The 25,790-nt window shown below is 41.3% G+C and overlaps 1 protein-coding gene across 7 annotated transcripts in view; it reads right to left on the bottom strand.

Moving 5' to 3' along the window:
* LOC128686383 (thialysine N-epsilon-acetyltransferase) overlaps positions 1–25,790 on the bottom strand; it is a 122,636-nt gene that overhangs the window by 30,856 nt on the left and 65,990 nt on the right. For all 7 annotated transcript variants that reach the window (XM_070085855.1, XM_070085857.1, XM_070085856.1 and 4 more), the window contains one exon: positions 14,975–15,138. In XM_070085855.1, the coding sequence (XP_069941956.1) occupies positions 14,975–15,138 (164 nt within the window). The remainder of the gene's footprint in view (positions 1–14,974; positions 15,139–25,790) is intronic.

Here is a 25,790-nt window from a genome sequence, read left to right as displayed (position 1 = left end):
AGCCCCATTTTCGGCCAATTCCACTGTACTAGTCGACAAAAAACATGAATATTTCGCTAGAACTCCATTTTTTCTATCGAATGGGTGCAAGAAACCACCCATTTATGAAATTCAACTATCCAGTACAGTGGTCAGAATTTAGCAATTTTGCCAATTTCACACAAATTTCAAAAGATGCCAATTTCCGAATAGGGTCCAGAATAAACAAGAAAGACATTCCTGGCACTAAAATGACATTTCCTCTAGTCATTAGTCACGTCTCAAGGCCCTTCTTATATTCTTTTGCTTTCCACTTTGAATTTTTATTCTCACAAAAAATATAAGATTTACTGTTATGCAGACTACTGCATTAGTGTAAAAAATGGTATAAATATTATTGGTGCACTTGTGAAAGAATATTAGACTCACCAGTTGACGTGTATTGCACGCTTGGCACGATTTGTTTACTTTTGAAATTTGGTAAAAATCGAACATTTCTGCTACTTTGAGCTCAATTTCAAGGCACCTTTCATTGTAAAACCAGTCAAAATCATCTCAATTTCTGTAATATGTCTTCCATTCTATAAAATGAGACCAAGAAAACTAGAATACAACAATAAATACCATACGAAATTACACTGCAAAGTCGCTGATTTATTCCAAAAAAATGGCCAAAGTTTTTTTTATTCTCATTATGCACTGTGTGCTGCAGGATTTTTTTTAGACTGTGCACACTGACCACATAGACCCATTCTTTCATATGAAGGCCTACCAGCTTTCTCCCACTAGATTTGAGGGCGCTAGAATTTAGGCGTACTAGTACGTCAAAAACCCTGGGTCGTAAGCCGTACTAGTACGTCTGAAACCCTCAAAGGGTTAATAAGGCAATAACAATACAGTGGACCCTCGAATTTCGTAATTAATCCGTTCCAGAGAGTGTGACGAAAGTTGAAATTTATGCATGGTGAAACCATTTTCCCCATAAGAAATAATGTAAATCCAATTAATCCATTCCACACACCCTAAAGTATTAACAAAAAATATTTTTTTACATTAAATATAGATTTACATATAGAAAAGAATGAGAAATCAAATATAAAACAATAATAACATCACACTTACCTTTATTGAAGACTCTTGTTGGTGTATGGGAGATGGGATGAGGGGAGAGGGTTAGGGTGATGTTCCTCCACAAATGTTTGCACCTCACTCCACTTTGCACAAATGTCCTTAATCTTTGAAGAAGGCATCATCTTCCCTCTCTCTTCCTCCTCCTCTGAAGCAATTTCCTCAGCTGGTGTACATAAGAAAGCAGGAACACTGCAGCGGACTTGTTGGCCCATACTAGGCAGGTCCTTCACAAACCATCCCACTAACAGCATATTTGCCCAACCCAATTTTCAATGCTCCCCAAGCAATTAGCTTTGATAATCCTATTCACCCATGTAGAAGTCCCACTCAAATCAAATCGTGTGTGTGTGGGGAAGTACCCTGGCTGGTTTGTGTGGGGAAGTACCCTGGCTGGTATGTGGGGAAGTACCCTGGCTGCTGTGGGGAAGTACAGCAGGGCCCCGCTTTACGGTGTTTCGCTTTACAGCGTTCCGCTAATACGGTCATTTCAAATTATAACCAAAACTCAATATACGGCTCCCCCCACCTGACTTTCTAATACGGTCACCGCGCCCCACCCGGTTTGTTTACATTCTCTGTGAGATCCGTAAGCACTAAGTCTCTCCATTATGTCTGGAAACTCCAAAATTTTAAGTGCTTTTAAAAGTTATTTCATATTTTATATGTACTCTGATAATTATACTTATGTATACCTGTACTTAAATAAACTTACATACTGTGCTGGCATGCAGGTACACATTAAAATCAGTAAGAGTGTCTTATGTCTCCAGACGTCATATTAGTAATGATAATAATAATCACAGAGTCTCAATTAAATGTCGTATATTACGTTAATATACACATTTTCATTTATCCATCTATGATATTTTTTCAAAATTATATAATAAACACGATGCATAACATATAAATATGATAAATACACCCCACAGTAGAATAAATAAACATAAATATGAGATGTGGTAGCAGACGACTTGCGCAAGTGACGCCATATTAGAAATAATAATAATAATAATCATCACCGAGTCTCATTAAATGTCGTATATTACGTTAATATACACATTTTCATTAATCCATCCATATATTTTTTCAAAATTATATAATAAACATGATACATAACATATAAAGATGATAAATACACCCCACAATAGAATAAATAAACATAAATATGAGATGTGGTAGCCAGATAACTTGTACAAGTGATGCCAAGAATAACATTTTCTCTAATCTAATATAAGAGAAAATGTGTTACTGGGGGTAACTAGAAAATTCCTTTCGTATGTATGTAAGTTTATTCAGGTATACACAAATACAGTTACATAGATTAAAGTACATAACAGCATATGTGTAGAGAACCTAGGATAACCCCAAAAAGTCAAAGTGACTTATTTCCATTGCCTTCACTCAGAGCGTAATTTCTTCTCAAAATGATGTTACATGAGAATGGGAGTGTTCTTCTCTATTTATTCTAACGTATCAGTGTAGAGACAACCTGTACACAATGTAACTTGTACACAAACCAGACGTGTACACTTTGTTTACAAAACTTACCTTCGCCTGGTTTGTTTACATAACTCTGCGCCTGTCCTCTCTCATCCACTCGTTCTTTCTCTCTCATTTATTCGTTTTATCTCATTTAGTTACTCCTGACCCTACATTAAGACTACAAATATTTTAAGGTAAGTAATGAGTGAACTATATATACATTTTATTGCTCTGGGATGCTTAAATATCATAGAATATATGTGTGGGTGGGTTGGCTTGGTATGGTAGCCCGGCTGACTACCATACATACCACACTTGATTTCTTACAATAAATACTACTTGTCTCACCCTAGATTAAGACTACAAATATTTTAAGGTAAGTAATGAGCAAACTGTATATGCATTTTATTGCTCTGGGATACTTAAATGTAATAGAATATTATGTGTAGGTGGGGTGGCCTGGTACGGTAGCCCGTCTGACTACCATACATACCACACTTGATTTCTTACAATAAATACTACTTGTCTCACCCAAGATTAAGACTATAAATATTTTAAGGTAAGTAATGAGTGCACTGTGTGTAATGTACTTTTTTTTATTGTTTTTGATGCCTAGTTCTATTGCTAACTTAATATATGTTAGTGTAAACTTGTTATCTAGTATTTGTATGTATTTATAAGTGGAAAAAAGAGTGTTCCACTTTACGGCGATTTCCGCTTTACGGCGGTAGCCTGGAACCTAACCTGCCGTATAAGTGGGGCCCTACTGTACCCTGGCTGATGTGTTCTTTCTTGAATTCTATCGTGTTTCTTGCCTTCTTTACCAAAGGACTGGCACTAGGAGGTTTCTTTTGGCCCATGGTGGCTTATTTAGCAGTTGCAAGCACAAAAACAATGGATTACAAAATTAATCGTATGAACAGTTGGGGTGATGATCACTTGCCAATAAACAATGCCACACTGACTGGGAATGGTGTGTGGGGTGCCTTTGCGTGCGTGCAGACATTGGAAGGCTGCTCATATACATTACAAACGAGCGACAAATGGCGAGGCAAATTATGAACAGCAAGGCTATATTTTCACAAAAAAAGTTGTTGAAAGTCGAAATTTACGAAGCACAAGGCTTACGAAACTTGAGGGACCACTGTATGAGTAATTTTGTACATATGGTCACTCAGGTGAATGTAATTGTAAATTCAGGCATTTACAATGAATACAATAGAATTGAATATTCTATCAGTTCATGCTATATGGCTTTAATAAGTTTAATAGAGAGGAATTACAGGCTTGATTATTAACCTAAAAAGGACACAATGACTTATTTAATGTTAGAGAGGATTACAGATATTGAGAGTAGTATATATTTATTATAACGTTCCAGCGAAACAGAATGACTTCAAGAGTGTATCAGTCTGTAGTGGAAGGAAGGCGGGGTAGGGGTCGGCCTAGGAAAGGTTGGAGGGAGGGGGTAAAGGAGGTTTTGTGTGCGAGGGGCTTGGACTTCCAGCAGGCATGCGTGAGCGTGTTTGATAGGAATGAATGGAGACAAATGGTTTTTAATACTTGACGTGCTGTTGGAGTGTGAGCAAAGTAACATTTATGAAGGGATTCAGGGAAACCGGCAGGCCGGACTTGAGTCCTGGAGATGGGAAGTACAGTGCCTGCACTCTGAAGGAGGGGTGTTAATGTTGCAGTTTAAAAACTGTAGTGTAAAGCACCCTTCTGGCAAGACAGTGATGGAGTGAATGATGGTGAAAGTTTTTCTTTTTCGGGCCACCCTGCCTTGGTGGGAATCGGCCAGTGTGTTAATAATAATAATAAAAAAAATGTGTGGATGTAGTGCGGATGACAAGAAACAGATGATTGCTGATGTTATGAATGAAAAGAAGTTGGATGTCCTGGTCCTAAGCAAAACAAAGCTGAAGGGGGTAGGGGAGTTTCGGTGGGGGGAAATCAATGGGATTAAATCTGGAGTATCTGAGAGAGTTAGAGCTAAGGAAGGGGTAGCAGTAATGTTGAAGGATCAGTTATGGAAGGAGAAAAGAGAATATGAATGTGTAAATTCAAGGATTATGTGGATTAAAGTAAAGGTTGGATGCGAAAAGTGGGTCATAATAAGCGTGTATGCACCTGGAGAAGAGAGGAATGTGGAGGAGAGAGAGAGATTTTGGGAGATGTTAAGTGAATGTATAGGAACCTTTGAACCAAGTGAGAGAGTAATTGTGGTAGGGGACCTGAATGCTAAAGTAGGAGAAACTTTTAGAAAGGGTGTGGTAGGTAAGTTTGGGGTGCCAGGTGTAAATAATAATGGTAGGCCTTTGATTGAACTTTGTATAGAAAGGGGTTTAGTTATAGGTAATACATATTTTAAGAAAAAGAGGATAAATAAGTATACAAGATATGATGTAGGGCGAAATGACAGTAGTTTGTTGGATTATGTATTGGTAGATAAAAGACTGTTGAGTAGACTTCAGGATGTACATGTTTATAGAGGGGCCACAGATATATCAGATCACTTCTTAGTTGTAGCTACACTGAGAGTAAAAAGTAGATGGGAAACAAGGAGAATAGAAGCATCAGGGAAGAGAGAGGTGAAGGTTTATAAACTAAAAGAGGAGGCAGTTAGGGTAAGATATAAACAGCTATTGGAGGATAGATGGGCTAATGAGAGCATAGGCAATAGGGTTGAAGAGGTATGGGGTAGGTTTAAAAATGTAGTGTTAGTGTGTTCAGCAGAAGTTTGTGGTTACAGGAAAGTGGGTGCGGGAGGGAACAGGAGCGATTGGTGGAATGATGATGTAAAGAGAGTAGTAAGGGAGAAAAAGTTAGCATATGAGAAGTTTTTACAAAGTAGAAGTGATGCAAGGAGGGAAGAGTATATGGAGAAAAAGAGAGAGGTTAAGAGAGTGGTGAAGCAATGTAAAAAGAGAGCAAATGAGAGAGTGGGTGAGATGTTATCAACAAATTTTGTTGAAAATAAGAAAAAGTTTTGGAGTGAGATTAACAAGTTAAGGAAGCTTAGAGAACAAATGGATTTGTCAGTTAAAAATAGGAGAGGAGAGTTATTAAATGGAGAGTTAGATGTATTGGGAAGATGGAGGGAATATTTTGAGGAATTGTTAAATGTTGAAGATAGGGAAGCTGTGATTTTGTGTATAGGGCAAGGAGGAATAACATCTTGTAGGAGTGAGGAAGAGCCAGTTGTGAGTGTGGGGGAAGTTCGTGAGGCAGTAGGTAAAATGAAAGGGGGTAAGGCAGCCGAGACTGATGGGATAAAGATAGAAATGTTAAAAGCAGGTGGGGATATAGTTTTGGAGTGGTTGGTGCAATTATTTAATAAATGTATGGAAGAGGGTAAGGTACCTAGGGATTGGCAGAGAGCATGCATAGTTCCTTTGTATAAAGGCAAAGGGGACAAAAGAGAGTGCAAAAATTATAGGGGGATAAGTCTGTTGAGACCTAGGTAGTAGGTTGGTAAACTGCAACTGCCCAGGGAGGTACTACCGTCCTGCCAAGTGAGTGTACAACGAAAACCTGTAATTGTTTTACATGATGGTAGGATTGCAGGTGTCTTTTGTCTGTCTCATAAACATGCAAGATTTCAGGTATGTCTTGTTACTTCTACTTGCACTTAGGTCACACTACACATACATGTAAAAGCATATATATACACACCCCTCCGGGTATTCTTCTATTTTCTTTCTAGTTCTTGTTCTTGTTTATTTCCTCCTATCTCCATGGGGAAGTGGAACAGAATTCTTCCTCTGTAAGCCATGCGTGTTGTAAGAGGCGACTAAAATGCCGGTAGCAAGGGGCTAGTAACCCCTTCTCCCATATAAATTACTACATTTAAAAGAGAAACTTTTGTTTTTCTTTTTGGGCCACCCTGCCTTGGTGGGATATGGCCGGTGTGTTGAAAGAAAGAAAGAAGTCTGTTGAGTATACCTGGTAAAGTGTATGGTAGAGTTATTATTGAAAGAATTAAGAGTAAGACGGAGAATAGGATAGCAGATGAACAAGGAGGCTTTAGGAAAGGTAGGGGGTGTGTGGACCAGGTGTTTACAGTGAAACATATAAGTGAACAGTATTTAGATAAGGCTAAAGAGGTTTTTGTGGCATTTATGGATTTGGAAAAGGCGTATGACAGGGTGGATAGGGGGGCAATGTGGCAGATGTTGCAGGTGTATGGTGTAGGAGGTAGGTTACTGAAAGCAATGAAGAGTTTTTACGAGGATAGTGAGGCTCAAGTTAGAGTATGTAGGAAAGAGGGAGATTATTTCCCAGTAAAAGTAGGCCTTAGACAAGGATGTGTGATGTCACCGTAGTTGTTTAATATATTTACAGATGGGGTTGTAAGAGAAGTAGATGCGAGGGTCTTGGCAAGAGGCGTGGAGTTAAAAGATAAAGAATCACACATAAAGTGGGAGTTGTCACAGTTGCTCTTTGCTGATGACACTGTGCTCTTGGGAGATTCTGAAGAGAAGTTGCAGAGGCTGGTGGATGAATTTGGTAGGGTATGCAAAAGAAGAAAATTAAAAGTGAATACAGGAAGTAAGGTTATGAGCATAACATAAAGATTAGGTGATGAAAGATTGGATATCAGATTGGAGGGAGAGAGTATGGAGGAGGTGAATGTATTCAGATATTTGGGAGTGGACGTGTCAGCGGATGGGTCTATGAAAGATGAGGTGAATCATAGAACTGATGAGGGGAAAAGGGTGAGCGGTGCACTTAGAAGTCTGTGGAGACAAAGAACTTTGTCCTTGGAGGCAAAAAGGGGAATGTATGAGAGTGTAATTTTACCAACGCTCTTATATGGGTGTGAAGCATGGGTGATGAATGTTGCAGTGAGGAGAAGGCTGGAGGCAGTGGAGATGTCATGTCTGAGGGCAATGTGTGGCGTGAATATAATGCAGAGAATTCGTAGTTTGGAAGTTAGGAGGAGATGTGGGATTACCAAAACTGTTGTCCAGAGGGCTGAGGAAGGGTTTGTAGAGGTGGTTCGGACATGTAGAGAGAATGGAGCGAAACAGAATAACTTCAAGAGTGTATCAGTCTGTAGTGGAAGGAAGGCGGGGTAGGGGTCGGCCTAGGAAAGGTTGGAGGGAGGGGGTAAAGGAGGTTTTGTGTGCGAGGGGCTTGGACTTCCAGCAGGCATGCGTGAGCGTGTTTGATAGGAGTGAATGGAGACAAATGGTTTTTAATACTTGACGTGCTGTTGGAGTGTGAGCGAAGTAACATTTATGAAGGGATTCAGGGAAACCGGCAGGCCGGACTTGAGTCCTGGAGATGGGAAGTACAGTGCCTGCACTCTGAAGGAGGGGTGTTAATGTTGCAGCTTAACCCTTTGACTGTTTACACCGTATAAATACGTCTTACGCGCCACTGTTTCTGACGTATTTATACGCACAAATTCTAGCGGCTTCAAATCAAGCGGGAAAAGCCTGGGAGGCCTACATGAGAGAGAATGGGTCTCAGTGGTCGGTGTGCACCCTGTGAAAAAAATCTGGGACCCAGCGGTGCATTGTGGGAACGCCATCTTGTTAGTCCATTTTCACCATGCCTCTCGGTAAGAAGTTCCTCACTCCTCGGCGGATTGGAGGTCTTTTGTTCCCAAGTGACAGCTCTAACAGTGATGAAAATGTCAGTGACAGTGAATTCCAGGGTTTTGAAGTGAGTGTGACCGGAAAAAGTGCCCAGGATAACGTAATTAGTGATGAAAACCCAGATGACCCACAACCTTCCACCTCTGGTGCTGGGCTGGCTTGTTCACGTTCACGTTCGCCTGTACCAGGACGAAAGAGGAAACTATTTGGTCGTGTACAACACCCAGATGTTAGCAGTGAATGTGATAGTGACAGTGATTTCAAGGTCATTGAAAGCAGTTCTAGTGACAGTGAGAGTGAATATTCCCCAGTGAAGCGGCAGTATGTACGACGTAGCATGCGGTCTGGTAGTGTTTCATATGCTGTTCCAAGGGGAAGGAGAAACTCTGGGAGCACATCCCATGGCCCTACACCACGACCTGATAGTGAAGATGACGATATTGTTACGATGGGTATGAATGATGTGAGTGAGGGAACAGGCAGTGGTGGTGATAGTGATGGTGGCACTGCCCATGTGGCACCAGCAGCGGGATACGCTATTACCCACGCTGCTGACTCTGCACAACAACCAGCCTCACCCGACCCCACAATCCCACAACCTGCACAACCACAACCACGGTACAATATCCAGAACCCACCAGCAGACCGCATCTGGGACTGGCAGGACGGTGACAAGTTTGTTCCCAGTCCCCATGACTTTGATGAAACACAAAGTGGAATAAAGCCATCATGTCCACTTGGGAACAATGCTAGTGAACCGGACTGCTTTGAGTTATTCTTCGATGAACCCCTGATGGACATCATTGTCAGGGAAACAAACACATACTATGATTACACCATGGCAAATACAATTCTCTCACCAAAATCACGGCTACACCAGTGGAAGGAGACAACTGTGGCAGAGATGTACCTGTTTTTTGCCACAATAATGCTTATGCCACATGTGTATAAGCACACTGTCACCACATACTGGGCAACAGAACGCCTGATTTCAACTCCAGGTTTTAGTGACATTATAGGTGTCAATCGTTTCCTGATACTGTTACGTATGTTACACTTTTCAGACAAAACCAGGCCTGACAGAACCGACAGGTTATATAAGATCAGAAATGTGTTTATGTACATGAAACAAAAGTGCTGCATGTATTTTTATCCCTTCAGGAAGCTTGTTATTGATGAGTCCTTGATTTTATTCAAAGGAAGACTCTCATTCGAGCAATATACACCAAGCAAGAGGAAACGCTTTGGTATAAAGTTATTTGTACTGTGTGATTGCAGAAGTGGTCTAGTTTTGGATATCATTGTGTACACTGGCAGTAATACTTTGAGAGATACCATGAAGTTATTGGGTATCTCTGGTGATGTGGTTCGAACAATGAGGGAACCATATCTTGGTAAGGGGCATATGTTATTTACTGATAACTGGTACACAAACCCCTTACTCAGTGATTTCTTGCGAGTGAACTTGACAGACGTGTGTGGCACAGTGCGTGGTAATCGTAAACATATGCCAAGGTTTGACGCTGGCACTCGCAGAGGTGAGGTGCAAGCCTTTGCTGCCAATGACATCATGGCATTTCAGTGGCATGACAAACGTGATGTCACATTGTTGACATCAGTTCACCCAAACAAAATAGCACACAGTGGCAGGCACAACAGAGAGACCAATGAACCCATTCTAAAGCCTGCAGCTGTCATGGACTACAACCTCAATATGCGCTTAGTGGACAAATGTGACATGCAGATTGGGTTTGCAGATTGTGTATGCAAGAGTTATAAGTGGTATATAAAACTTTTTTTCCATCTTGTTGATATCTCTATGCTAAATGCTTATAACATATACAAGTTGAAGACTAACAAAACACCAAAATATGGTGAATTTTGTTTGTCAGTAATCAGACAAATAATCGCAAAGTACCAAGGAGCAACACCTGCAATAGACCAGAGCCCACGAAATTACCAACACACGCCATCTCGTTTCAGGCCTGGTGATCACTACCCCATGCAACTGCCTCCTACTACTGCCAAGAAAAATGCTCAGAAGAGGTGTTATGTATGTACACATACCACAAAACGCCCACAAACACGCAGAGACACTCGTTTTATGTGTGAGGAGTGTCAAGTGCCCCTCTGCATATACCCATGTTTCAAAGAGTTCCACAAGCTGCAGCAGTTCTAGCAAAGTGTTCAGTGACTGTACACATGTATATATATTATGGAACAATAGTAATAAGCATTGTTTTGTATTGTTTGTTTGTGTAAACAAAGTGTATACACAAACTCATAGTGATAAAGTTTGTTCTGTTATTGTGTTGTAAACAATGAGTGTATATTTGAACAATGCACCTTACATTGGTCTCACAGGCCACATAAGTTACTTGGAAAAGAAAAATATTGAAAAATGCAAGAAACTTTTGAATTAGAGTAAATAAAAGAATACCGGGTGGGCGGCAGTCGCCTCTGTTGCCGTACGCACGTCACTTTCTGCAAATTTGCGGCTCTATATCTCAGTAAGTACTGATGGCAAAAATTTTTTTTAGGCTTAAAACACTCAGAAAAATATTCCTAACATTTTCATAAGAAATTTTTTTTTTTTTTTCGAATATTTTGCGACAGAATGACAGTTTCAGAAAGGGGCCTGTGACAGTCAAAGGGTTAAAAACTGTAGTGAAAAGTACCCTTCTGGCAAGACAGTGATGGAGTGGATGATGGTGAAAGTTTTTCTTTTTCGGGCCACCCTGCCTTGGTGGGAATCGGCCAGTGTGTTTATAAAAATAAAAAAACAAATAAAAAATAACTAATTACAGTACGTATATACTTAGTGAGATAAACAAGTTAAGAAAGCTTAAGAAACGAATGGATTTGTCAGTTAAAAACAGAGTAGGGGAGTTAGTAGATGGGGAGCTGGAGGTATTGGGATTGGGTAGATGGCGGGAATATTTTAAGAAACTTTTAAATGTCGATGAAGAAAGGGAGGCAGTAATTTCATGCACTGGCCAGGGAAGTATAACATCTTTTAAGAGTGAAGAAGAGCAGGATGTGAGTGTGGGGGAAGTGTGTGAGGCATTACGTAGAATGAAAGGGGGTAAAGCAGCTGGAAATGACAGGATCATGACAGAAATGTTAAAAGTAGGGGGATATATTGTGTTGGGGTGGTTGGTATTTTTGTTTAATAAATGTATGGAAGAGGGGAAGGTACCTAGGGATTGGGAGAGAGCGTATATAGTTCTTTTATGTAAAGGGAAGGGGGACAAAAGAGACTGTAAAAATTATAGGGGAATAAGTTTACTGAGTATACCAGGTAAAGTGTATGGTAGGGTTATTACTGAAAGAATTAGAGGTAAGACAGAGAGTAGGATTGCAGAGGCTTTAGAGTGGGTAGGGGATGTGTAGATCAAGTGTTTACATTGAAGCATATATGTGAACAGTATTTAGATAAAGGTAGGGAAGTTTTCATTGTATTTATGGATTTAGAAAAGGCATATGATAGAGTGGATAGGGAAGAAATGTGGCAGATGTTGCAAGTGTATGGAATAGGTAGCAAGTTACTAAATGCTGTAAAGAGCTTTTATGAGGATAGTGAGGCTAAGTTTTTCTTCTTCTCTTTTTTAGTAAATGTCTACAGGAGAAGGGGGTTACTAGCCCATCGCTCCCGGCATTTTAGTCGCCTCATACGACACGCATGGCTTACGGAGGAAAGATTCTTTTCCGCTTCCCCATGGACAATAGAAGAAATAAAAAAGAACAAGAGCTATTTAGAAAAAGGAGAAAAACCTAGATGTATGTATATATATATGCATGTGCGTGTCTGTGAAGTGTGACCAAAGTGTAAGTAGGAGTAGCAAGATATCCCTGTTATCTAGTGTGTTTATGAGACAGAAAAAGACACCAGCAATCCTACCATCATGCAAAACAGTTACAGGTTTCTGTTTCACAGTCATCTGGCAGGACGGTAGTACTTCCCTGGGTGGTTGCTGTCTACCAACCTACTACCTAGAGAGAATGGAGCAAAACAGAATGACTTCAAGAGTGTATCAGTCTGTAGTGGAAGGAAGGCGGGGTAGGGGTCGACCTAGGAAAGGTTGGAGGGAAGGGGTAAAAGAGGTTTTGTGTGTGAGGGGCTTGGACTTCCGGCAGGCATGCATGAGCGTGTTTGATAGGAGTGAATGGAGACAAATGGTTTTTAATACTTGACGTGCTGTTGGAGTGTGAGCAAAGTAACATTTATGAAGGGATTCAGGGAAACCGGCAGGCCGGACTTGAGTCCTGGAGATGGGAAGTACAGTGCCTGCACTCTGAAGGAGGGGTGTTAATGTTGCAGTTTAAAAACTGTAGTGTAAAGCACCCTTCTGGCAAGACAGTGATGGAGTGAATGATGGTGAAAGTTTTTCGTTTTCGGGCCACCCTGCCTTGGTGGGAATCGGCCAGTGTGTTAATAAAAATAATAGTGAGACTAAGGTTAGGGTATGTAGGAGAGAGGGAGATTACTTCCCGGTAAAAGTAGGTCTTAGACGGGGATGTGTAAATGCTAGCGTGTGGGGGAGAGGGGTGAGACTGAATTATGGGGAATCAAGTACAAAATGGGAGTTGATATAATTACTTTTTGCTGATGATACTGTGCTTATGGGTGATTCTAAAATAAAGTTGCAAAGGTTAGTGGAGGAGTTTGAGAGGGTGTGTAAAGGTAGAAAATTGAAAGTGAACACAGATAAGAGTAAGGTGATGAAGGTTTCAAATGATTTAAAGAAATATTAGACATCACATTGGAAGATGGAGTATGGAAGAAGTGAATGTTTTCAGATATTTGGGAGTTGACGTGTCTGCGGATGTGTTTATGAAGGATGAGGTTAACCATAGAATTGATGAAGGAAAAAAGGTGAGTGGTGCATTGAGGTATATGTGGAGACAAAAAATGTTATCTATGGAGGCAAAGAAGGGAATGTATGAAAGTATAGTGGTACCAACACTCTTATATGGGTGTGAAGCTTGGGTTGTAAATGCTGCAGCAAGGAGACGGTTGGAGGCAGTGGAGATGTCCTGTCTAAGGGCAATGTGTGGTGTAAATATTATGCAGAGAATTTGGAGTGTGGAAATTAACCCTTTCAGGGTCCGTGCCGTAGATCTACGGCTTTTCGTTAGAGTCCAAACCGTAGATCTACGCAATGAGCTCAGCTCACTCTGATAAGCTGTGAGCAGTAAATTTGGGCCTAGATATGAGAGAATACATCTATGTGGTATGTGTGCACCACATAAAACAACTCCTGCAGCACACAGTGCAAAATGAGAGAAAAAAAACTGAGACCATAATTTTCGATTAAAACAGAGACTTTGCAGTGTTTTTGTAAGTTTTTTATAGTTGTATTTGCAATTTCTTTGTCTCATTTGATAGAATGGAAGATATACTACAAAAATAAAGATGATTTTCATTGATTTAAGTACTGGAAATGGCTTGAAACTGAGCTCAAAGTAGCAGAAATGTTAAATTTTTGCCGATGTTCAAGAGTAAACAAATGACCTCACAAGTCTAATACATGACAGCTGGTGGGTCTAATATACATTCACAAATGTGGTGATATTATTTATACAATTATTACAGTATTACATAACAGTAAATCTTCTATTTTTTGGTTTGAATAAAAATTCATTACATGAATAAAAAATAAAAATGGAATTCATTTGTAAAGCCTGAGAACATAACTATTGAACAGAGGAAATGTTAGTTTAGTGCCAGGAATGCCTGCATTGTTTATCCTGGACCCTATTTTGAAATTGGAATATTTTGAACTTTCCATTAAAATGGCCAAATTACCAATTTCCGGTCACTTTATTTTGTTGTTGAAACAGTCGACTTGGCAATTTCTTGTGCTCAATCGATAGAATAGAAGTAATACTAGTGAAATAGCTAAGAATTTGGTTGACTGGAATACTGTAATTGCCCTAAAATGGGAGTCAAAGTCGGCAAAATCGCCGATGCGTAAATATCGCCAACACATCAAAATTCGCAAGAGCATAATTTCGTCAATTTTCCATCAAATTTTGGACTTTTTGTTTTATTACCTTCAGAAAAAGATTCTCTATCATTTCATAAGAAAAAATAACAAAATTATTTTTTGAAAATTCTTGGACCCTGGTGCGCACTTTGAAATTTGGCCTCTGGACCCTGAAAGGGTTAAGAGAAGGTGTGGAGTTAATAAAAGTATTAGTCAGAGGGCTGAAGAGAGGTTGTTGAGGTGGTTTGGTCATTTAGAGAGAGTGGATCAAAGAAGAATGACATGGAGAGCATATAAATCTGTAGAGGAAGGAAGGCGGGGTAGGGGTCGTCCTCAAAAAGGTTGGAGGGAGGGGGTAAAGGAGATTTTGTGGGCGAGGGGATTGGACTTCCAGCAAGCATGCGTGAGCGTGTTATATAGGAGTGAATGGAGACGAATGGTTTTTGGGACCTGACGAGCTGTTGGAGTGTGAGCAGGGTAATATTTAGTGAAGGTAATATTTAGTGAAGCCAGACTTGAGTACTGGAAATGGGAAGTACAATGCCTGCACTTTACAGGAGGCATTTGGGATATTAGGAGTTTGGAAGGTTATGTTATATATCTTTATATATGCTTCTATACTGTTATATCTGGGCACCTCTGCAAAGACAGTGATTATGTATGAGTGAGGTGAAAGTGTTGAATGATGATGAAAGTATTTTCTTTTTGGGGATTTTCTTTCTTTTTGGGTCACCCTGCCTCGGTGGGAGACGGCCAACTTGTTGAAAAAAAAAAATATATACTTACACTTTGAGAAATGCTTCCATTGCATCTTTATCCATGGTAAATGTCTCCCAGCCTTCAGCTATGCTGAGGTTCATAGCCCCCTCCTTTTCGAAGAATGCTATACCTGGAGTATCACTTTTCAATAAGAAAAGATTGCATCGAGTACATTTCACATCAAGAGCAGCCTGAAACATTAGGATAAGACTTAGTGAGGTTTTGTTTATTAAAAAGTATACTAAATATAAAATAGATCTTTCACAGCACATCCTGTAAGTCTTATTTTAACAGATGACAACTGGTATTATACATGAATCAATTACTGAAGTAGAAGTTTTTCAAAATGAACAAAATATTTCTTACCAGAAATGTATTTGCTCAAATATGGACACTAATTAACCCTTTCATGGTCGACAGGCCCTCTCCTAAACTTGTTCTCAGGGTGGGAAATTTTTTAAAAAAAAAAAAAAAAAAAAAAAAAAAAATAATAATATTTTTTCTTATGAAATGATAGAGAATCTTTTCCCGATCATAATGACACCATGATCGACGCATCAGCGATTTTGCCCACTTTGAGCCCTATGTTCGGCCAATTCCAATGTACCAGTCGACAAAAATCATAACTATTTCACTAGAATTCCATTTTTTCTATCAAATGAGTACAAGAAACCACCCATTTACCGAATTCAACTATCCAATAAAGTGGTCAGAAACTGGCAATTTTGCCAATTTCACACAAATTTCAAAAGATGCCAATTTCCAAATAGGGTACAGAATAAATAAGACAGACATTCCTGGCACTAAAATAAAAATTTCTGTTCATTAGTCATGTCCCCAGGCCTCTCTTACATTTGTTTTGCTTTCCACTTTGAATTTTTATTCTCACAAAATAATAGAAGATTTACTGTTATGCAGACTACTGCATTAGTGTAGAAATGGTATAAATAATATCAGCACTTGTGAAAGAATATTAGACTCACCAGTTGACGTGTATTGGACGCGTGGCATGATTTGTTTACTTTTGAACTTTGGCAAAAATCGAACATTTCTGCTACTCTGAGCTCAATTTCAAGGTACGTGTACTTTTCATTGTGAAACCAATCAAAATCATCTCAATTTCTGTAATATGTCTTCCATTCTATAAAATGAGACCAGGAAAACTAGAATACAACCATAAATAGCATACAAAAATACACTGCAAAGTCGCTGTTTTAAAGCAAAAACATACGGTCGGAGTTTTTTTTTTCTCATTATGCACTGTGTGCTGCAGGATTTTTTTTTTATACTGTGCACAATGACCACATAGACCCATTCTTTCATATGTAGGCCTACCAGCTTTCTCTCGCTAGATTTGAAGGTGCTAGAATTTATGTGTACTAGTACAGCACCAACCCTGGCGTGCAACCCGTACTAGTACGGCACCAACCCTGAAAGGGTTAAAACTATCTAAAAGTCTGTATAATATTATGCCTTATAAATGTATAGGAAAGTCCTTCTAAGGAAAATTTCACCAGTGCATTTTTAAAATCAAGTTTGTTTTATGTAAAGCTACTTGTACTGCATTTAAGAAGCTGTAACTTATAAGATGAAATTAATATAGGTACATATACCGAAGTTTCAGTATGTATATAGATTTTCATGTTTAACCCTTTCAGGGTCCAAGGCCCAAATCTGAAGTGGTGCCCCAGTGTCCAAGAATTTTCAAAAAAAAATTTTATTTTTTCTTTTGAAATGGTAGAGAATCTTTTTGTGAAGGTAATAAAACAAAAAGTACGAAATTTGATGGAAAATTGACGAAATTATGCTCTCGTGAATTTTGATGTGTCAGCGATATTTACGAATCGACGATTTTGCCGACTTTGACTCCCATTTTAGGCCAATTACATTATTCTAGTCGACCAAATTCTTAGCTATTTCACTAGTATTACTTCTATTCTATCGATTGAGCACAAGAAATCGCCAAGTCAACCATTTCAACTACAAAATAAAGTGACCGGAAATTGGTAATTTGGCCAATTTAACACAAAGTTTTATGTGGTGCACACATACCACATAGATGTATTCTCTCATATCTAGGCCCAAATTTACCACTTACAGTTTATCAGAGTGAGCTGAGCTCATGACGTAGATCTACGGTTTGGACCCTGAACGTAAAGCCGTAGATCTACGGGACGGACCCTGAAAGGGTTAATATAATGTAAAACAATGAAGTGCATATCCAAGTGGACATTTAAAAATCCAAAAATTAGATTGTAATATGTTTACAAAAATAAATTTTATATTAACAATTTTGTTGTTATAATTATGACTATTTATTGTGTTAGCACTGCCAATGGAAGCCTAAAATCATTTGTACCTTGCAGATAACATAGCACTATTGAAGCACTCAGAAGAGAAGCTGCAGAGGTTGGCAGAGAAGTTGGGAAGGGTGTACAAAAGGAAGTTAAAAGTGAAATGAAGGAAGAAAGAAATGTGATAAGAACAAGTAAACAAATTATATTTGGACACTCAGGAATTGTTGTATTGACAGATGTATCTATCAAGGCTCAGGTAAATCACAGAATTGATGTAAATCACAGAACTGATGAGGAAAAGGAGGTTGCAGTAGTACTGAAGAATTTGTGACAAGTTTGCCAATGGATGCAAAAATGGAAATGTATTAACTATATCAATGGCATAAATACTTACAAGTAGATAAATAAGATATGTGTGCAGTATTTAGGTATCCTTATTTCTGAGATGCTTTGCCTACATGGCAGGCTTCTTTGGTCAAATATGGAAGTGATTAGTAGATTGATTCTATGATATTCACTATATTAATTGCCTCGGTATTTAACTGAAGGAACCTGCCATGCAGGCAAAATGTCTTGGCAATAAATACCTAAATGTTGCGTGTGTAACCTATTCATCTACTGAAAATGTATTAAATTATTGCCAAGGCTTCTGAATGGATGTGACGTATGGTCCATAAATGTTAAGATAAGGATGCTGGAAGTACTGTAAAAGTCTCTTTCAAATTAAGGTGTAGCATAAATATAGAAAACAAAAAATGAAAAAATTAGAAGATAAGGTGGAGTATGAAAGCTACAATAGAAGAGGGGTTGTTGAGATGGCATGGTCATGAAAAAATAATGGATCAAGATAGACTGATTAAAACAGTGTATAAATCTAAGTGAAAGGAAGCAGGCCTATATAGGGGACAGCTATAGAAGAAATGCAAGAGGGATGTGGAAGAGGTTTTGAGGAGTAAGGGCTTGAACATAAAGCAGATGAATCTGATGTGTTATATCAGTAAAAACAAGTGGGTTCTGATATTCAATGTGCTATATGAACATGAGCATGGTAACATCTCTGAAGGGACTCGGGAAAACATGGTAGCAAGATTTGAATTTGGAAAATGTGAACTACAGTGTCACACTCTGAAAGTCAGGTGGAAATGTTGTGGTTCATCACTGAATTATGGTGTTCCTATCTTTTTTGATAGGCAGCTAGGGAAGTTGATGATAACTGCTTTCATTTTTTTCATAGGAAATAGATGATGTACTTAAAACAGAAAGTCAGTAGTCAAACTACAGAATGGCTGGGAGATCAACCCTGCCCGATCAAAAATTTTGGGCAGTACTGAGAGAACATTTGGAACACACAGATCAGGCTTTCCCTGGGAATCATAAAGAGCCTTAGGGCCTCATTCTTCCTCTTTTCTATTACATGGACTTCATGAATCATTCCTGGGTTTCACGGTCATTTATGAAACCTCTGACTTGTTTTGACCATAAGTTCCTCTCTAATCATTAGCCTCAGTGGTGTGGCCTTTCAGTGTTTTTCCTTCAAGAATGCCCTCTACATCTCTGCTGGCTCTCCTTTACTTTTGGTATGTTCATGAGAATCCAGAGATGCAGGCCCTCTAATACCTTCTGAAACACCAGTCCAAATGTCACATGCAGGATGTATAGTATTGGATTCCACATTCATAGGTGTACATAGATCAACAAATCCTTGAGTAGTATGTCTTTGTAAAGAAGGATTGTCTTCGTCTGCATGGACATGTAACATTTGCTGTTTGCCTAATAATAATGCACTGTGCTCAAGAAAATAACGCAGGGTGACGAGCTAACCCTCAAATCCTTGGTGGTTTTGGGAGACTTGGATGGTGCTCAACAGTGTCACCCTGAGACTGCAGACAGCTGTGACCAATAATAAGTTTCAAGTACCCAACAATATGGTGGCATGCTTTACTTGTTTTGCTGATGAAGAATTCCATCATCCAGTGTCCTATTTTATCTACGGTTCTCTTTGGGGCTTATCACAGGATCCACATGGGCACTTCAAACTGTTCATTGTGCCTCTCAGAAGCTCAGTTGATGGGTTGCATCTCCTCCTAAAGTAAGAAGATCAACTTCAACTCTGCTTCAAGTGCCCCAGTTGCTTCCTTGCCTCAGCCTGACACATTGCAGACCCACTCTTACCTGCCCCATTCCCAGGGTCATCTGATCAGGACTCAGATTCCACTTGCAGAGTAAACTTATATGCCAGAGGTGTCCATATGTCTCGGGAAAGGCTTCATTGGTGTCATCTTCCTTTCACCTTTCAGGAGATGGGTTTTCTTTCCTGATAAGCATCCCCCTCCTCCCCATTCCCTGCTGTTAAGACCTTCCCTCTTGCACTGTCTGTTCTTTGTTGATGTCCTCAGCTCCTGTTCAACACTTTCACTGTGGTGTTCATGTTGCACCTTTTGACTTGTGTGCAGTAGTCTCTTATCTGATTGCAGCTCTGCTTTGTCAACAGTTCCTAAACAAGGAGCTCAACATCACCTTTGAGAGCCACAGCTCTTCTTGCCCCTCTTGGGGTGATACAGGTGCAGCTCTTCCTCCTCTCTCAGGGCAGGTAACCTCTTCCTCCACAACACTACTGGCCAGATGGAGGTGTGAGGCTCTTCTTTTCAAGAGTCCCTATTCGCAGATGACACTACACAGTGTAATTTCATAAGTTTTCTGTCAAATTTTGTACTTTTCGTTTTATTACCTTTGCGAGAAAATTGTCATTTCATAAGAATTTTTTTTTTTAATTCTTCGACCCTGGGAGTGTTATCCATCGACAACCATAGCACATACGAAAATCAGGACATACTCTTCTCGAATTCCTCTACACCTTGTATGTTAGGCCTATATTGGTGTATGCAGCACCAGTTTGGAACCCACACCTAGCCAAGCACATAAGGAAACTAGAGAAAGTGCAGAGGTTTGCAACAAGACTAGTCCCGGAGCTAAGGGGCATGTCCTAAGAGGAGAGGTTAAGGGAAGTCGACCTGATGACACTGGAGGACAGGAGAGATGGGGGGGTATATGATAATGACATATAAAATAATGAGAGGAATCAACAAGTTGGACAGAGACAGGATGTTCCAGAGATGGGACACAGCAGCAAGGGGTCACAGTTGGAAGTTGAAGACTCAGATGAATCACAGGGATGTTAGGAAGTATTTCTTAAGTCATAGAGTTGTCAGGAAGTGGAATAGTCTGGGAAGTGATGTAGTGGAGGCAGGATCCAAACATGGCTTTAAGAAGAGGTATGATAAAGCTCATGGAGCAGGAAGAATGACCTAGTAGCAACCAGTGAATAGGCGGGGCCAGGAGCTGTGACTCGACCCCTGCAACCTCAACTAAGTGAGTACAATTAGGTGAGTACGTACACACACCCCACACACAGCACACACCCCACACACAGCAAAAACCCCACACACATACACACGCATGCACATACAACAGGCCTAGTGTCTAATCGACATGTGCCTAGCACCAAATGGCAACTCACACACACACACACACACACACACAACACGTGGGTCCGTGGGTGCAGACATGGGCACACAAGGCTCCGAGAATCCTAGTGTTTTTAAGGCTGCAGTGACTGCTAACAGTAATCAGTGGTAGTGACATCGTCAGTGAGCAATAATACGTGTGATAGCTAAAGTTATTAGTTAGAAAAAGTCGTGAGAAAGCCTGAAATTATCCATTATCCAAAATTATCCAAACGTTTTGGTCTACTAGGCAGCGGTAGGCCTGAAGCAGTGACGTCACGACAAGTTGTGTGCCATTATACATATAAAGTGAAGTGTATATAATGTGAAGTGTATGATATCATAAGTGAAAAGTGAAATCGCGTGAGGAACGAGGGATGTATGAGCGCATGTGGTTATAATCATCACGGATGAAGGATCTCCAAAATAGGGATTTAGGCTACGTACGACGACTACGTCATCAGCATCTGGCAACTTGGCACGACCGTTGCCAGCGCAAGTATCACCTATATTGTGGTTTGCATGTCGCAGGCGTGGCTTGGCTTGGCCTTGCATCGCTGTTAGATACTGGTCACTCACTCCTGCAAGCTATTACAGTAGTTATTAGTAGTAAGAATACTTAGGAAGCTAGGAAGTCCTCTCTAAACGTGAACAAGGAATAGGATAATAACAGCAATAATTGATACTTAAATCCAGAAAGGACAATAAGCGAAGAGTGTAGCATTTCTAGGAAAGACAGAACAGAGAGGTATAACGGATCTACCCCCCCCTAACCATCCCTCCCTCACACACACACACAAGGGCAGACACTTATTGAAGCTTTAGACCCTAGTAGCAATTATCGCTTTTTATAACCCAGAATTACTGTATGTATTAACAGTATCTCCCCGCATACCTCCCCCCCACACACACACACACATATATACACACACACACACATATACACACACACACAATTAAATCTGATGAGGACCAGGCAGGACTTCAAAGAGACCTGGACAGACTGGACACCTGGTCCAGCAAATGGCTTCTCGAATTTAATCCTGCCAAATGCAAAGTCATGAAGATAGGGGAAGGGCACAGAAGACCACAGACAGAGTATAGGCTAGGTGGCCAAAGACTGCAAACCTCACTCAAGGAGAAAGATCTTGGGGTGAGTATAACACCGAGCATGTCTCCGGAAGCACACATCAATCAGATAACTGTTGCAGCATATGGGCGCCTGGCAAACCTGAGAACAGCATTCCGATACCTTAGTAAGGAATCATTCAAGACACTGTACACCGTGTATGTCAGGCCCATACTGGAGTATGCAGCACCTGTTTGGAACCCGCACTTGATAAAGCACATCAAGAAACTAGAGAAAGTACAAAGGTTTGCGACAAGGTTAGTTCCAGAGCTAAGGGGAATGTCCTGTGAAGAAAGATTAAGGGAAATCGGCCTGACGACACTGGAGGACAGGAGGGTCAGGGGAGACATGATAACGACATATAAAATACTGCGTGGAATAGACAAGGTGGACAAAGACAGGATGTTCCAGGGAGGGGACACAGAAACAAGAGGCCACAATTGGAAGTTGAAGACACAAATGAGTCAGAGAGATAGTAGGAAGTATTTCTTCAGTCATAGAGTTGTAAGGCAGTGGAATAGCCTAGAAAATGATGTAGTGGAGGCAGGAACCATACACAGTTTTAAGACGAGGTTTGATAAAGCTCATGGAGCGGGGAGAGAGAGGGCCTAGTAGCAACCGGTGAAGAGGCGGGGCCAGGAGCTAGGACTCGACCCCTGCAACCACAAATAGGTGAGTACACACACACACACACACACACACACACACACACACACACACACAAACACACACACACACACACACACATATCCAGACTCACACACACACAGGCAGGGCCAGGAGCTGAGTCTCGACCCCTGCAACCACAATTAGGTGAGTACATATCCAGACTCACACATACTCCCCCCCCTCACCACCGACAACTCATTTCTTCCCCTGATCCCTCCCCTCCCTCGTTCACCCTCCCCTCCCCCGTTCACCCAGACCCTCCCGACCCCTCCCCACTCCTCTCCCACATAGCCACAGTTCCTCCACTACCTCCCCCCCCTGTAGACAGCCTGTACTGTCAGAGCACACAGCCTAGCCGTCTGCTCTGACTAGTTCATATTTCGCGGCATTCAGTGCTGCCCTCTGTAGGCCTACCTAGGTCGGTGGGACGCACAGTCCACCCTCTCTCACTCCCGCCTCGACCGACTTGACGTACACAAGTACTCCCCCTCCACGGACTGGCTTGCGGTCACTTCCTCACACTGCCCGTTGTGTACTCACTCCTACCCGATTAAAGCCAATCTAGTCCACGGCCGTATCATTGCTACCTACGCTACCTTCATCGGCACTAAACCGCTGTTCAACAGCAAGAACAGCAATAACAGTGGTGGCAGCGGTGGGATACAGTCCGGTCCTTCATAGGCCTGGCGGGTTTCTACCGCACCTTTATCGCAGGTTTCTCCACCATTGCGGCACCCCTGACACGCTTACTCAAGAAGGATGCCCCTTTTGAGTGGACGTGCGATCAGGAACGAGCTTTTGTCATTCTTAAGAACAAGTTAACATCAGCCCCAACCCTTAGATTCCCTGATTTCACCAAGGCATTTACCTTGACGACTGATGCCAGCAAAGTTGGCATCGGTGCAGTCTTGTCACAGGAATCTAATGGTAAGCAACAGCCTATTGCCTATGCTAGCCGTGTTCTTACTAAAGCGGAAGTCAATTATTCAGTGACAGAGCTAGAAGCTTTAGCCATTGTATGGGCCCTGAGTCATTTTCGGGATATCATCTATCATTATCCTATCAAGATTTATACAGATCATTTACCCTTATTGGCCCTTTTTGCAAATAAGAACCTCTCGGGAAAGCATGCTCGGTGGTCGCTCACGTTCAATGACTACAACCCTGAAATTTGCTATGTCCCAGGTAAGCAAAATGTTGTAGCTGACGCCCTGTCGAGACATATAGCATTCGTGAGTGTCGGCAATTCGTTCTCTGTTGAGGATCTCGAGAGAGCCCAACGACAGGACCCTGTGTGGTCTCCAGTCCTTCGTTTCCTTACCAAGGAGGACGTTGACTTACAGGTCAAGTCTCCCGTTCCACTGAAGGATTTAGTGGTCAACCAAGGAGTACTGTGCCGTGTTGCACAGCTGGTGGACCCCGGCAGAACCGTATACCAACTGGTGATACCAGAGTCCATGATACCAGCTACTCTTAGGTTGATCCACAATGTCCCAGGTGTAGCGCACCCCGGGAAGGACCGCAGTATCAAACAGGCACGAATGAAATATTTCTGGCCTAAGATGGCATCGGACATTGCCAAGCATGTACACCAGTGTGTTGTCTGCCTACAGCACAAGGGTACCATTACAGGTCCTAACCCCATTCTAAAGTATCCCATTACAAAGGAGCCCTGGGAGAGAACTTCTGTCGACCTGTTGACGAACTTCTCGACCTCGGAGAAGGGAAATAAGCACCTGCTTGTAATGGTAGATAACTTGACACGGTACAGTGAATTAGTACCCATCCCTGATAAAACCGCGGAAACGGTCGCTAGTGCTTTCCGTGAGCATGTTGTTCTTCGTCATACTTGCCCACGTGTCCTTCTGTCAGACAATGGGTCTGAGTTTATAAATGGCATAATGCAGGATCTTTGCTCCAGATTCAACATTCACCAAGCGCCAGTAGCTCCACGCCACCCTGCGAGTAATGGTCTTGCTGAACGTACAAATCGCAAAGTCCTGGAGGTGCTCAGAGTAACCGTTAACCCAAGTTGTACTACATGGGATGAGGCTATCCCAGACGTTCAGTGTACATTAAATTCCTCCCTCAACAGCTCGATCGGTGAGACACCTCATTTTGCTTTGTATGGTTATGACAAGCGCTTACCATATGAAATTCTGTTTACTCCACCTAGACCTACTTACGATACTGATAACCCCAGTGTAGTAAAGATGAGGACAACGCAGCTTGTCTTCCAGCGGGTACGAGAGAACCTTATGAAAGCTACTGATAGGTTCACGTCTGAGCGCAATGCCCGCGCCAAGGAAAGCAAAGTGGAACCAGGTTGCAAAGTTATGTTACTCAACCCAGTGCAGACCCCAGGTATGCACAAACTTGTCCCAAAGTTTGTGGGTCCTTACCGTGTCCTACGACAGCTCTGTGGCAATAAGTTCGAGGTGAGGGAGATTGCTACGGGAACTATCAAGGAAGCCCACCTTGATCACATGAAGTATGTGGACCATATGCAGGCCGAAGCAGAGCTGGAGGCACGTGCGTTGCAACGCCACGATCAGACTAATGTTAGGGACAAACCGTCTATCCCTTCTCCCACTACTACTGGTACGGAAGACGGCCCAGTAAGGCTCCATACTTATGGCCTGCGACCCAGGACAACAGTACATTTCTGTGACATTGACGTACCTACTGACTTGTCTGACTCCTACGCTAGTTATGCTAATTGTTTGCTTGCAGAAATGGGTATAAATGCACACACATTGTATAGCTAGTCGATAATAGAGTCAGGGTGGACAACATCATGTAATTATGTAAATACTTTTAGAAGGGTACCCAGAGTGTAATGAATTCCATGGATATAGTATTATTGTACGTATGTGCACCAGTGTTTTTATAACAAAAGGAAAAAAAAAGCCTGTATTACGGTCAGGGCAGTGCTGCCCTCTGAGTCACATGTCACACCTTAGGAAATGCTACTGTCAGTCATTGTTTGCAGATGTGAGGGTGCAACAACGTTCGTAGACGAGTGGTCAACTGATGTTCAGCCCTGCGGACAACCTGTATATAGAAGATTTTAGTTCCAGTGCTGACGTCTCCGGACTCTCTCCTCGATGAAACAGCACGGGGAAACCAGTTTTCTCTTCCCCTGGATGGGAGAGTTTTTTTTTTTGCCTGTTGCATTTTTATGTCCATTTTTGATTTACTAGTGAGCGAAAGCCAGTCCCTCTCTGGGGTAGCTAGTGTACGTA

This window comes from Cherax quadricarinatus, chromosome 17 (genome assembly GCF_038502225.1).
Source record: "Cherax quadricarinatus isolate ZL_2023a chromosome 17, ASM3850222v1, whole genome shotgun sequence".
In the NCBI taxonomy this organism is placed as follows: domain Eukaryota; kingdom Metazoa; phylum Arthropoda; class Malacostraca; order Decapoda; family Parastacidae; genus Cherax; species Cherax quadricarinatus.
Note: the sequence above shows the minus strand (reverse complement) of the source record. Positions and strands in the feature narration are given on the sequence as shown.